The 14,348-nt window shown below is 39.2% G+C and overlaps 1 protein-coding gene across 1 annotated transcript; it reads left to right on the forward strand.

Moving 5' to 3' along the window:
- The first annotated feature begins 3,194 nt into the window (after positions 1-3,194).
- LOC131657455 (uncharacterized) lies at positions 3,195-4,235 on the forward strand. Its single transcript, XM_058926852.1, has one exon. The coding sequence runs from the start codon at positions 3,195-3,197 to the stop codon at positions 4,233-4,235; it is 1,041 nt and encodes a 346-aa protein (XP_058782835.1).
- Positions 4,236-14,348: the final 10,113 nt, after the last annotated feature.

The following is a 14,348-nucleotide window of genomic DNA, read 5'->3' on the forward strand; positions in this document are numbered from 1 at the left end:
ATTTCTATTTTTTCATCTACAACCTCTTTTACTCTCTCCTGCTTTTACTGACTATACTAAGCATAATCTTCTTCTTTTGTTTTCTTTACTGTTTAATATTCTTTTTTTCTCTTTACTCTTTTTATTTATTTTTTGTTGATGACAAAAGGGGAAGAAATATGAGAGTATTTAAATACTATGATAAAAACATTTTCTATATTTTTATTAAGATCCTGAACCAAATTTAATTAACTTATGTTACGTGCTTAAATTGTTTTTGATGATAAAAATTTAATAACTTGGATAAATCATAGGGGTAGCTTACAAAACTTAACCTATGAATTATCAGACTCAGATAGAGCTTACAAACTCGGGCTCTGGAGTTGTCAAGTTACTAAAACTTGATTAAAAAAGTTGGATAGCACTTAGGGGGAGCTTACGAACCCCAACCTAGGGATTGTTAGACTTAGGGGGAGCTTACAAACCTCAGACTCTGATGTTGTCAAGTTGTTTAAACTAACCAACCATTGTTTTTAAAATACTTACGTTTGTCATCATCAAAAGGGAGATGGTTGAAACAAAATTTGTTCATACTCATTGGGTTTTGATAATAACAAAGTACTTAAAGAACAATAGGGAATACTAACATTTGTTTAAGTGTGCAAGATCATTAAGCTAGTATTTAACTAGGTTCTGACCTAGTTAAATGACTTGTAAAAAAGAAGTATATAATTTAGATTCTAATGGATCGGAATTTAATTTATAAATAGAACCTCATCGCCATAATGATGACAACGCGAAATTATACCATATATTCGACTTGATTCGCATGCATTTTAGTATCATTTTCGTTTGTTTTTGTCTTGTTATGCCAGTATTGTTTTTCCATTTCAGGTACATTTTAATACAGAGCTCATATGCAAAAAAGGATGAGAAATGGCGAAGAAGCGGAGAAAAATGGAAGAAAGGAGCAAAAGAGCATAAAATTAAGTTCAAGAAACTATGACCCTCGCCACACCCCCTTGCCACATCATCCCTGCTTTTAAGTATGTGACCATCGATATAGCATGTAACCACCGCCATGGGTGTGCAGTGCAGTTTTTTCTAAACTGCCTCGGACTCAGTCAACCACTCTCCCTTATTTTTCTCCATGATTTCTTACTGATTCTAGGTCATTAGAAATTAGTGAGGGTAGGGACGGTCCCATAAATATTTTATAGTGGGGGAAAACTCACATATACATTTATATAATTGAAAATATAATAAATAAAATTTTGACGGCGGCGATTTCCAGGGCGATTTCCGTCTCTCTTCCGGCTCGACGGAGGAGATCGATCTAAACGTTTCTCTTCTGGTTTTTGGTGGAAACACTAACCTCAGGACTCACCATTTCCTCAATTTTGGTTTAAATTCCTGTGTTTAGGCACAGGGACCTTGTTGAGGAGGTGTTTAGTGGAGGTTTGGGGTTTAGGTTTTCCACCGATTTCCTTGTTCTGTTTCGTTCTCTATCCATTAGGGCTCTTTCGGTTTCGCTATTGCTTCTGTGCTGCTTTTTCTTTGATTTGGTTTTCTAGACTTGGTTTGGTTCTTTGCCATATACGATATCGTTATGTGGACGGACGCGAGGAAGAAACCCTTCAGGAACTTGGCACCTAGATGGGATGTTCATCCTTTCAAGAGTTATCTGGGCAGTGAAATGTTGAATGGCCTGATTTCGGTTTATGTTTCTGAGTTCCCTGATGATTCGACTGCCAAAGATCTGTTAGAAGGCGACGCCGATCAGCGGTTCTGCTTGTCTGTTAGAAGAGTTGGATGAAGGGACTATTAAATCTTTGGTTGCTGAAGGTCCCAGGTGGTGGACGAATTGCTTTTCTGAGGTGATAGAATGGAAACAGGGCACTCTGAATGTGGGAAGATCTATTTGGATTGAGGTATTTGGTATTCCTCCTCATGCTTGGAACTCGGTGTTCTTATCTGCTTTGGCAAACGCGTTCGGGAAATTGATTTGTCTTGATGATGTTACGGCTTGCGGGAAAAGGATGGATGTGGCAAGATTGTTCGTTGAAGTTCCGATTGAGTTCGAATTGCAACCGCGACATTCGGTGGAGATTGATGGATCGACTTATAATTTGTTCATCAAAGAGATATACTGCGACAGAGGCACACCATCTCGAAAGCCTTTTTATGATCATTCCGAAACTGGATTCGAGTCTGACTCGATTAACTCAGATTCCTTTTCGGCGTCAGGATATTCCCGGGAGGAAGATGTTATTATGAGAGGAGAGAATTTTACGGAGTTCAATCCTCAGGGTTCTATTAGGCAGATTGGGCAGGAGGTGGTTCTTGGGAGAGTTCCTCATTCTGGGAATGACTTGAGAGGTAAGAAGGCAGTGGCATGTGGGGATGTTCCGATGGTAAATGAGGCGGAACAAAGGGCTGTTAGGGACTCTCCGGTTCAGGAAGAAGCCACCGATTCGATCTCAACATCCTCCTCTTTCGTTCCAAATTCTGTTCAGCAACCCAATATTGAACATGAACCTGTTATCAACGAGAGTACTAAGGATTCCTGTAATGATGTGGTAACAGTGGGGGGGAAAGGCGGCGTGATAACTTACCCGGTATCTTTTGATGGAGCTGTTCACCAAGTTAAAAGGAGGAAGAAACAGTCTCTGAGGAAACTAACCTTCAAAAAACTTTCAGAGGCGGGTGGTTCTCTTCACAAAAAATCCATTCTGTCGGTGAATAAAAACAAATTAAAAGAGCTGAAAGGAGTTGGCGTGAAGGCTGCCCACTGTAAATCTGATTCTGGAAAAATAGCTACTGTGAGTGTTGTTGCGAAAACAGAACCCACTCCGTCCTTGGGCGATAGCATGGGTTATTCTTCTTCTGTCTTTAGTGAGTTTGGTGACATAACTAGGAATAATTTCAGGTTGTGGGGCAATCTTGATTGTGAGTCGGGCTCCAAAATTTGGAAAGCCATGGAATCTTTGGGCGTTGTTAATTATGGTGAGGAAGAGGCGGTGATCAAGAGGTTGGAGGTTTTGGAAGAGGAGGCAACATCTAGAAGGGATAGTAGGAAGGAGATCAAAAAAGGTGCATTATGTTAATTGGCTCATTAAACATAAGAGGGGGGGGGTAGTGCTTTGAAAAGGAAAAGAGATAGTGCATTAATATCAAAGATTAAGGCGGATATTTTTTTGATTCAAGAAACAAAGATGGTGGATATGCAAGATTGGATGGCTAAAAGTTTTTGGAGGAATAATAATATTGGTTATTCTTTCTCAAATTCGGTGGGTAGGTCGGGAGGGCTATTAACGTTATGGAAGAATGAGAATTTGGAGGTGGTGTCTAGTTTCAAAGGTGAGGGATATCTCGGTATCAAGTTTATGAAATCCAATAGGTTTTTTTACTTGGTTAATATTTATTCATCGTGTGAGTTGCCTAAGAAGAGAGATTTGTGGAGGAGGATTTTGGAGTTGAAGGAGGCGCATAAGGATGGAGAATGGATTTTAGGGGGAGACTTTAATGCTACAAAGAATCGTTCGGAGAGAAGAGGTAGAGGTATGAATTCTAATTCTAGTGTAAATTCCGTTGAGATGAATGAATTTGTGGAATTTATTGACGAGAGTTTGTTGGTGTATGTTCCTTGCAAAGGAAAGAAGTTCACATGGTATAACAGAGGGGGAAACTCGATGAGTAGGATTGATAGATTTCTCCTTTCGGAGAATGTCAGGAACGATTGGGGAGTGGTGGGGCAATTTGTGGGTAACCGTGATATTTCCGACCATTGCCCTATATGGTTAGAAGTTGATAATAATGATTGGGGTCCAAAACCGTTCAAATTTAACAATGAATGGTTTTCTTTAGCTTCGTTTTATCCCTTTGTTGAAAAGGAGTGGAATGATATTAAGGTGGAAGGGAGAGGAGATTATGTTTTGAAAGAGAAACTTTTCCGTTTGAAGAATAGATTAAAGTGGTGGAATAAAGAGGTGTTTGGCAAGATTGAGTTGGAAATAGAGGAAGGAGTGAGAGACATTAATTTTGGTGATGATAGGTTGGAAGTGGAAGCGGAAGATCTTCACCCCGAAATAATTAAAGGGAGAAAGGAGGCAACTAGTAGATTTTGGACAAGGTTGAGAATCAAAGAGAATATGATTGTTCAAAAATCTAGATTGAGATGGCTTAAGGAGGGGGATTCCAATAGCGGCCTTTTTAGCTTTGATTCCGAAAGGTTCAAGTCCGTTATGTTTGGATGATTATAGGCCGATTTGTTTGGTGGGTTGTATGTATAAAGTGGTGGCAAAATTATTGGCGGGAAGATTGAAACATGTGTTGAATTCGGTTGTTTCGCATTGTCAAAGTGCTTTTGTTCCGGGTAGACAATTGCTTGATGGAGTGCTTGTGGCCAATGAGGTGGTTGACTTTGCTCGAAAGGAATGAGGTTCTTGTCTTCTTTTCAAAGTAGATTTCGAAAAGGCGTATGACAAAGTGTCGTGGAATTTCCTTCGATATCTTTTGGTCAAAATGGGGTTTGGAGCTAAATGGAGGAAGTGGATGGAGTTATTGATTTTCAAAAGTAATATGTCGGTGGTGGTTAACGGTAGTCCAACAAAGGAATTTGTTGTTAATAGAGGTTTAAGACAAGGAGATCCGTTATCTCCTTTTCTTTTTGTTTTGGTGACGGAGGCTCTCACGAGATTGGTAAGAAAATCTATTGAGATTGGTGATTTTGAGGCTTTCAATTTCAAAAGAAGATGCGAGGTGGACATTCTTCAATTTGCGGATGACACGTTGTTGGTAGGAACGGGGACTTGGAAACACGTTAAGGCTTTAAAGATTGTTTTGAGATCCTTCGAAATTGTGTCGGGTCTTGGTATAAACTTTCACAAAAGCAAGTTGATTGGTATTAATGTGTCTTCTCATTTTTTGGATGCCGCGGCTTTTTATCTTTCTTGTAGGGTTGAAGACAACAATTTTTTGTTTCTTGGTATTCCTATTGGTAGCAATCCTAGGAAGGAAGCGACTTGGGCTACTTTAATGGAGAAATTGAAAAAGAAATTATCCGGTTGGAAGGCTAGATTTCTAAATCTCGGAGGGAGGTTAACTCTTTTAAAGTCTATTTTGAGTCCGTTATTTATCTTTACTATGTCCTTTTATAAAATGCCGGCTAGGGTGGTAAAAGCGATAACGGCAATCCAAAGCAATTTTCTATGGGGAGGTGGGGGTGATAATCGGATTATTCATTGGGTTGGTTGGAAAGGTGTGACCCTCCCTTTTGAGAGAGGTGGGCTTGGGATTAAAAATATTGCCGAGTTCAATTTGGCTCTTTTGAACAAGTGGAGGTGGAGGATAGCTCAAGGTCAAAAGTCTTTATGGTTAGATGTGTTAAAGGCCCGGTACGGTGATTTGTGCTTGCAAATTATTTGTGATGGAGATGCCCACAAGCTTGCTTCCTCTTCTTTTTGGTGGAGAGATATTTTAAAGGTTAGTAGTGCTTATTCTAATTCTTTAGATATTGATCCCATTGCTTCGTCTTGCAAATTCATTGTTGGAAATGGGTATAATACCCCCTTTTGGGAGTCTTGTTGGTTGAACAATTGTTTTTTAAAGGAGGTCTTTCCGGATCTTTTTTTGGCTTCTTCTTTGAAAAAAGTATCGGTAGCGGTTATGGGTGAGTGGAACAATGGTTGTTGGAAGTGGGGGGACCTTGGTATTCCGGTTGCGGGTAGGGAGGTGGTCTTTCTAAACTCTCTATTGGAGTTGAAGAATCTCTTAGACTCTTTTGGTAGTGTTAATTCTTCGAAGGATAGTGTTGTTTGGAAGTTGGATTTGGAAAAAGGTTATTCGGTTGCTTCTTGTTATGATGTGTATGCTTCTAGGCGTATCCCTTATGGCCCTCCGGCTAAGGGTGATGAGGCTTTTAATTTGTTGTGGAAAACGGATGTTCCGTATAAGATAAAAGCGTTTGGTTGGAGGCTCTTTTTGAATAGGTTACCTACCAAAGATTTATTGGTATATAGAGGTATAGATATCCCTTTTAGTAATTTAAATTGCATTTTTTGTGAAGCTCATGTGGAAGAGGTGGATCATTTATTTTCTAAATGTTATGTGATTAAGTTGGTTTGGAATGAAATTGCTCAGTGGGTGGGATTTCCGGGTTGGATGGAGGAAGAATGTGCATCTTTTTTTGTGAATTGGCATTCTTTGAGCCGTAGTAAAAAGTTCAAAAGCGGCAAATTGGGGGTGCTTTGGTTAGCCACAGCTTGGATAATTTGGTTAACTAGGAATGCTTTTTGTTTTAGGGAGGAAGTGTGGAACATAAATAATATGGTTTGGAGCATCAAGTTTTTGGTTTGGAGGTGGTCTTCTTATGGCAATATTACACATTCCAATTGTTGTTTTTACGATTTTTACAAAGATCCTTTGTATTTCATGTCGTAATTGTAATTGGTTGTAATATTGTTCGTTGTAGGCTTTGTGCCGTGCATTTTGTACATGGGTTGGGGAACCCTTTGTTCTCCTTTTAATATATCTCTTGCTTTCAAAAAAAAAATGTTTACATTTTTATCTCAATAATTGTCATATTAAAATGCAAATGAATCATAAATTATATTTTCATTAATATGCCTTAATTTATTAAATTTTACTTCACAAACTAATAAAAATGTCTGAATATTTATATTATTAAAATAAATGTCCCTTATTAATTTTTTATAAACCGCTTAGAACTCAAATATCATATTTAATTTTAGACGGGATATACCATCCTACCCGCCTCTCTTATACTATCAAAATGATAAATTATCATTTGAAAGTATATACATAATACATGTAAAACAAAATAGAGTCCTTGCAAATATGTAAAACTATATGTGTGTAAAACAAATATATAATAATATGCAAATATGTAAAAACTATATGTAGGTAAAACATATGTTATGTATATATCAGTAGTTTTAAAGCATAATGAATACTTCAATGTACTGGGGGCCTTTGACTACACAAACAATAGTGTAGGTCCGTCCCTGAGTGAGGGGACTATATAAGTGAAGTTCTTCGTGAAAAAAGAGAGGAAATTTTTCCATATTATTTTGTTAGATTTATAAGCAGAGATTTCTACTTGTAAAAGTGATAGTCTTCCACGTCATGGGACTATTGCAACTCTAGTTTTTAGGCGTTTTCAATTGTATTATGCACTTGGCTTATCAAGCGTGTCGGCATAATCCGAATTTAGTCCGTTATTGTACATGAAGAATATTTTCCGAAGATTATTTCAATTTCCGCTCCGGCATTATCTCCATGTTCTATTTAATTGCTATTTATTTATGATTGTTACGATATCGTTTATGTGTTGTTGTCCCGTATTGTTACAACCAAGCATAAATTAATTTTTGTTTTTAAAATCATGTTTTGTTTCTTTTTTTTTCTACAGGAACAAACTTAACTGTTTTCATTAATCGTAATAGCATGTTTATGTTCAAAACCATGTCCAACTAAATCGTTTGATACTGGTATGTAATAACTGTCGTCTGGACGGGATTCGGTAATAATTGGCGTTAACTTTTTATAAATTATTTTTCTGGTTGTAGTTTCTAATTCTAAAATTAAAATGGTTTTTATACAAAAGTAAAAAGCCAATAAAGGTTACGGTCAATAGAGCGACAATTTGAGATTTTAACCGGATAGTAGGAACTAGCCATTAATCCTAAACACAGCGATAGCGCTTTGGGTTTAATTAGAACTTATTAATTTCCAAAAATTACTTTTAATTCAAATGAGTGAGCGATAGCAAAACGTTTTGGTTTAAGAGTATAGTCAGAATCAATAACACGACAGTGTGAGATAAAGTTTTTTAAATTATTATTTTCTGCTGAAAAGTATTTTGACACATTTTACGCCAATGTTTTACCGAGTCCTCGAAGTATGATGCGAGTTACATACCGGTGTCTCTTTATTGAATATTTCTATTAAAGTTTTAGCTCTCGTTTAAATTTATTTCCCGTTTCTCTTAACCTCAAGAAAAATAATTAGCTTTAGATTTACATAGTAACATTAGATAACGATAAGTTTGATTTTTGATCCTTTGGGTTCGATAATCTTTTAAAACTATGCAATACGACTGTGCACTTGCAGTCACAAATTCTATAGACATACTAAGTCGCGATCAATTGACTCAACCTCTAATAAGCTGGAAATGTATTACAACACCTTTTGGTCTGTACTTTGTACAAAAGCAGCTCCATCTTATCGAGTGCCAAAATTATGGAGAAAGTAAACTAGAGGTTTTAGCACAAGGCTCAAGGCAGTGTGACACGATATCTTCAGTCTACTCCACCATGCCTATGGACACCTTACTTGAGAAAGACACAATGGATAAAGAGATCGTTTAAAAGATGAATGTCCTTATCGTACCTTCTCCAACTTCTCTCTCTTGAAAACCGCTTCTTCAACAAAGATACTTGTGCAAGCAAGCTTCCAACATCTCTTTTGTTCCCTTTATATAAGGAGCTGAATATTCAAAAGAAGCAACAAGAATACATACAACAAAATAGAACAAAACTGTTTCGCTCTCTAAGCTTTCGTACATAGTTATTGTATTCCACATAGACTTGAGATTTTATTACACTTGTATATCTTAGAAATCTCAAGTAACAAGGTCTTTGCATTGTTGTATTCTTCGTATCTCTGATTGTATATCAGATACATCTTATTATAATCCTAAACAGTTTGTTTAGAATTAGTAAAAGTCTCAAATAGTGTGTTTGAGCAAGAAAGTTTCAAACTGAGTGTTTGAGCAAGGAAGTCTTTTTCTGATTAGATTAAGCAATGTGAGTTTAGGCAAAGAAGTCTCTTTTTTGGTTAGATTGAGCAAGGAAGTCCTGAGTTGTGAGTTTAGGCAAGGAAGTCTCTTTCAGGTGTGATTGAGCAGGAAGTCTTGGACTGGTGTGTCTATGCAAGTTGTAATCAGGTTATGATTATAGTGAAAAGCTCTTGCGTGACAAGGGGACTAAATTACTCTCATTATAGAGGAACCATGATAATTTTTGTATGTGACTTACTTATTGCTTATGTACTTTAAATTATTCCTCTACTGCTGACTCTAACTTAGAATATGAACTTGGTCAGATTCAGAAGTTGTTGTTCTAGAAAGACAAAAAATTATCAGATACACAATTCAACCCCCCCTTCTTGTGTATTTTTTTCACCTTCAAGCATAATTGAAGGCACTTAGATTTTTGAAGCTCATACCTCCGTCATTTTTATACATAGACAAACGACTCAAGAGAGCTAATGCATACCCTTAGCCTGGTCTTGATTATGCTCCCACCAAAAAAGAGGACACCATTTTCTCAATTTCATCACTTAAAGAGGTTATGAACAAGAAAATACTCAATACATTAGTCAAAATAGATTAAAAAACTGATTTGATAAATGTTTCTCTCCCCCTGAGATAGGCACATACTCTTTCATGAATTAATCCTTTTTCAAACTCTATCTTTTATAGATTTAAAATTTTTCTTCATCTACCAATCATAGATGGTAGTTTGAGATACTTTCCTATACCCAAAATTTGTATTATTATATTTACACATTAATATAAAATGATCTTTGATATATCAAGATTATGCTTGTTCATTCATTGAATCTTTTCTCTCTCAATTATGAGAATAATAATTTGCCTTAAAAAAGGCTAACAATTGACTCTTTATTCAACCATATTCTTGTCGAATTTTGTTTTTGTAGATAACAACAATTTTCTTGTAGTTGTTCTTTCAAAGAAGTTGCACATGACATTAAAATATTTCAAGTAAAATATTTTAAAACTGGCCAATTTTATTTAATTTATTTGTTTAAAAATATACAATTGTCAAAATCATTAGTATCAATTTAGATTAAGTTTTTTACATAACAAATAAGTGTGTTAGCATATTTTATGTTTGTTAGTGGTAGGGGTGTAACATACAATAGCGTTGAAGGCACACAACAAAACATAAAACAAAAACAGCTTTTACTCCATGGATCTGTCATACATAAATGAAAAAGGCCGGCTGTTTCATTTATTGTTACCAAATTTTGTTAATTATTTCAAAATTAATTAATTACACTCATCTACCTTCTAACGTTACTTTAATTAAACCACCCCTTTGTTTTAAGTAATATGTTCAGGTATGTATTGCATCATGATACTCTCTCCTTAACTTTTTTCCTTTTTTGGAATATGCTCTCTCCTTCCTTAAACAAGAAAACTCTTAACTACATAAAACTTCTTCAAATTTTAAATGGTAAAAAAAATAGTATTGAACATTTTTATTATACAAATTTAATAATGTTATATGTTAGTTTTATTTAATAAGTGCATTAGCATATTTTACGATTTTTAAAAAAACTACCGCGAAAAAAAATTTTGGGCCATTGTTTTTTTAAAGACATTTTTTGAAACTTTTCAAAATTGTGATTACTACTTGTACAGGCGATAATCGGTATAGAAATACAGTATCTGATACTATAAATACCAGTCGAATATGATATAAATATCACTCTAGTAACTAGTATAAAGACCAGTCATAATAATTTCTGAAACAGGGAGAAATTTAAATAATTCTCCAAAGAGAATTCAATAATGGTCATTTGACCACTCAATAATTTTAAAATAAGGAGAAATCAAAATAATTCTTCAAAGAAAATAAAAAATACTTATAATTTCTCAACTCAAACAAGTAGAAATTCAAATGATTATCTAAAGAGAATTCAAGAAAATACTCATAAAATTCAACGAATAGAAAAGAAAGGGCAAGGAGTTGATGCTTTGACAATCGAAAACGTAGAGTAAAGAGAGTAAGAAATGAAAAAGTCAAAAGAAGTTTTTGTGTGTTTTAGAATGAAACATGTGCATTCTTTATATAATGTAAATAAGTTAGAATGAAACTTGTTATTTGAAAAGGCGTCATCTGCATATATAGAGGAGCATAATAACTACCTCGCTACCTTTTCGACATAGAATGCGGTGGAGCGTTGGATTCGTTGAAGGGATGGATCTCCTACTTATATATTACTGAAGGTTCAGTGGTCAGGAAAACATTATAGAAGCTTTAGTAAACACTCGAGATGGACCCGAGATGTTATGCCTTGTAATGACTGGCTCGAAAAAGGAACATTCCTGGTTCAGATCAATATGAGGGTTATTCCCTTATGGTGGTCGGATCTCTGAAGGTGTGGCCGAATCACATAAGATATGCCCGAACCAGAATAGTTGGCCCCAAGACTTCTCAGGATCTTAGGAATTGGGAGGTCTTTTAACAACATTGGTCAGCCGTATCAAACATATACCCTAGATGCATAAATAATTGGAAACATTTGGAATACTTTGTAGGAGTACGCAATGCATTTAATGTTTCTTTGTTTCTAGCTTGCTATCTCCCTAAGCCGTCAAAACGTCACCTCATATATGTGGGTCAAGAATCGATTGTCCTACCTAAGTCACTCGAGCACTTTTTGTTTGAGGGGACTGATGGTGACTTTCAAACTTGTAAAGTTAGCAAACTTCAATCATTTGTTGAGGAATGTGTAGGAAATTATCCTTGATGGGAGAATTCCTAATCTAAAGTGGAAAAAAAGTGTGTCTTTATTAAGAAATAATCCTTGTTGAGATATTAAGAACTTTTGACCTTAGTGGAAAAAAAGTGTGTCTTTATTACTGATCGTACCTGATCAGAAGAATCGTCGTAGGCTGCTCGGACTGGATCTTCTAGGAAGGAGAAGGGGGGGTGTACCTGCAAGGTACTCCGATGCCAAAGTAAGTTGACGAGCAAAGGAGCGCAAGTACTAGCTAAAAGTGAGTAAGAATTGAATACCTGACCCTCTACTGAGAGAGGGTATTTATAGCCCCCAGCGCTGGGCCATGATCACGCTAGTGGACTGGATTTCCAAGCCCAACTAGGAGACTGCCAGGTTTCCTAGGCGGAAATATCGGAGGTGCGTGATGCCCTCTGTCCTGGTTAACCGCTCCGGAATCCAAGGGAGACGCGGTCTTATAGGGGCCACGTGGACTCCGTAGTATTCGGAGGATTGGGTGTGAAGGACCACTGCGCGGAGCAGGGTCCTCGGCAACGAAGGTGTTTGCGGGGTCGTCAATGCCGAGCATATCGGGTGTCATATGCTCCGGGGATATAGGACAGCCGAGCATGTCTGAGATGGGCGTCCTAAGTGCGTAGGAGGGCCGAGGAGGAACGTGGGCCTCTGAGGTTTATTGGGCCGAAAATCGTAGTGGGCCTAACCTTGGCCCAGTCCAGAACAGGAGCCCCCCAAGTCGGAGTTTTCTGGTCAAGAAGTTGTGACTTTACCTGATGCTCGGGCCGGGGAGATGCTCGATGAGATGGCTCCTCGTCAACCAGGCGTGCTCGGAGGAACAACCTGTGGAGGGACGAAACGTCGCGCGTGGGTGGCATGCGCTGACGTGGCATAGGTAATAATGGCCTAGGGTCTAGGACGCGGCGTTTGTCAGAAGAGGCGACGCTTCGCCTTCCGAGCCCTTTCCCTATAAAAGGGGGCGAATCCTCTCATTTGGAAGTTTCACTCTCTCTGTTTACCTGCTCGGCATCAGACAGGCGTTCCCCGGAAGATACTCTTCCAGATTGTTTACCATACCATTCGTCTACCGAGAAGCTCATCCGGTCATCGTTACCATGTCTTCACGTAAGTTCGCTTCCCTCTTCGTTGCTTTATTCTTTTCCGTAGGGTTTGTGTGCTTTATTTTCACGGTCGACGTCGTAGACGTAGGCTGGAATCAACGAGCGATCGTTGTTTCCTCCTCGGGTTATCCAGGCGATGCCCGGGGGTTAGTATGGGTCGGCGGACTAGATGACGTGGCGTTGGGCCACCGTGTTTGTTCGGATGATTTTTCGTTGTCATGTCGCGTGCTTTCGCGAGTCCTCGACTGACGGGCGTCTTTCCTCGATGGGGGTTTAGCCGGGGGCTCCGCCGCTCCTGCTCTACCCTTTCGCTTGCATTGCGGTGGAAGGGTGGATTTGATGAACTGTCGAATTCACTTTCTCCCTTCTGCGTGCAGGTGAATCTGATTCGAGCGCTAGCTCGGAGTCCGGCTCGGGATCTGGTTCGTCGTGGAGTAGCGAGTCGGATGCCTCGACGGCCACAAGTTCAGACGTCGAGATTATCGAGGATCAAAATGCGCCCTCTCTGGCCGACGACGACCATGTTGATTCACCCGGCCCGGAGGCCGAGGGAGGGGTCTCCCCGATGCCCTTGTTTAGTTATGAATGCACGGTTGCGGCCGACTGGATAGCCGAGGAAGCCTTAACGGTCACTTCCCGATATACCGAGTCTCTAGATGGGGTCTTTACAGAAATCGAGGTTTTGAGAGAGGGCGAAGCGCCGAATTACCAAGTGACGTGCCCGTCTCAGGACGAGCGCATATGTTCTCGGTTCAACGGGGATGGCTTCGCGATGTACGAGTACGTGTTCAAGGAGCTCGGCTTCCGACTGCCCTTCTCCGACTTTCAGAAATCGATGATGGCGTTTCTGAATTTGGCGCCGTCCCAATTGCACCCCAATGCTTTTGCTTTTATGCGAGCATTCGAGATTGTTTGTGACTACTTGGGTATTGGCGCTACGACCGCATTGTTCGGCCGGTGCTTTCGTGTTCAAAGACAGGCGGCAGACGGGCGATATGGTTGGGTGTCGTTCAAGAATGCCGAGCGGAAGCTCTTCGGGATGTACACGGACTCTGTGAAAGGTTTCAAGGATCGATACTTTGTCGTTCGTCCGCTCAGCCCGGCGGCTTACCACGATGTGTCGGATTCCGTGGTCCTTCGTGACGACGACGGGGAATTAGTGAGGGGTGAGGACGGGCAGGTAGCAAGGGAATTCTGTACGAGGTTCCCGTTTTTCTGGTGGAAAGGTCACTTCTCGTCTCCCCCTAAACATTACGTTTGGGAAGATGGGGACCTGGACGAGCAAGACGCAGAGTCCTATTCGGTCCTATGCAAATATGTGGACAGCTTTACTATGTCCCGGTGGGTGACGAGGAATGGGAGTCCCGTATTGGACGAGAATGGTGTGCCGGTCGTGGAGCAGCGGCCTATTAATACCAAGGCTCTGCTATCTTGTCGGACTCCCGAGGAGACTCGGGCGTTGTTAGGTTGTGCCTATTCACCCTGCTTTCCTTTTTCTGTCCTGTGTTTCCGCTAACTCCTTTTATTTTTTCTTTGCAGATGCCATGCCGGAGAAGGAGGACCCAGTCCTGAAGATGGCCCTGGATGCAAAGAGGAATCAGAAGAAGAAGAATCGGGGCACTGGTGCTGCAGAGAACTCGGCCTCAGCAGGTTCTCCTCGGATGAAGGAGGACGAGAGGT

The sequence above is a fragment of the Vicia villosa genome, linkage group LG3, assembly GCF_029867415.1.
Source record: "Vicia villosa cultivar HV-30 ecotype Madison, WI linkage group LG3, Vvil1.0, whole genome shotgun sequence".
Classification (NCBI taxonomy): domain Eukaryota; kingdom Viridiplantae; phylum Streptophyta; class Magnoliopsida; order Fabales; family Fabaceae; genus Vicia; species Vicia villosa.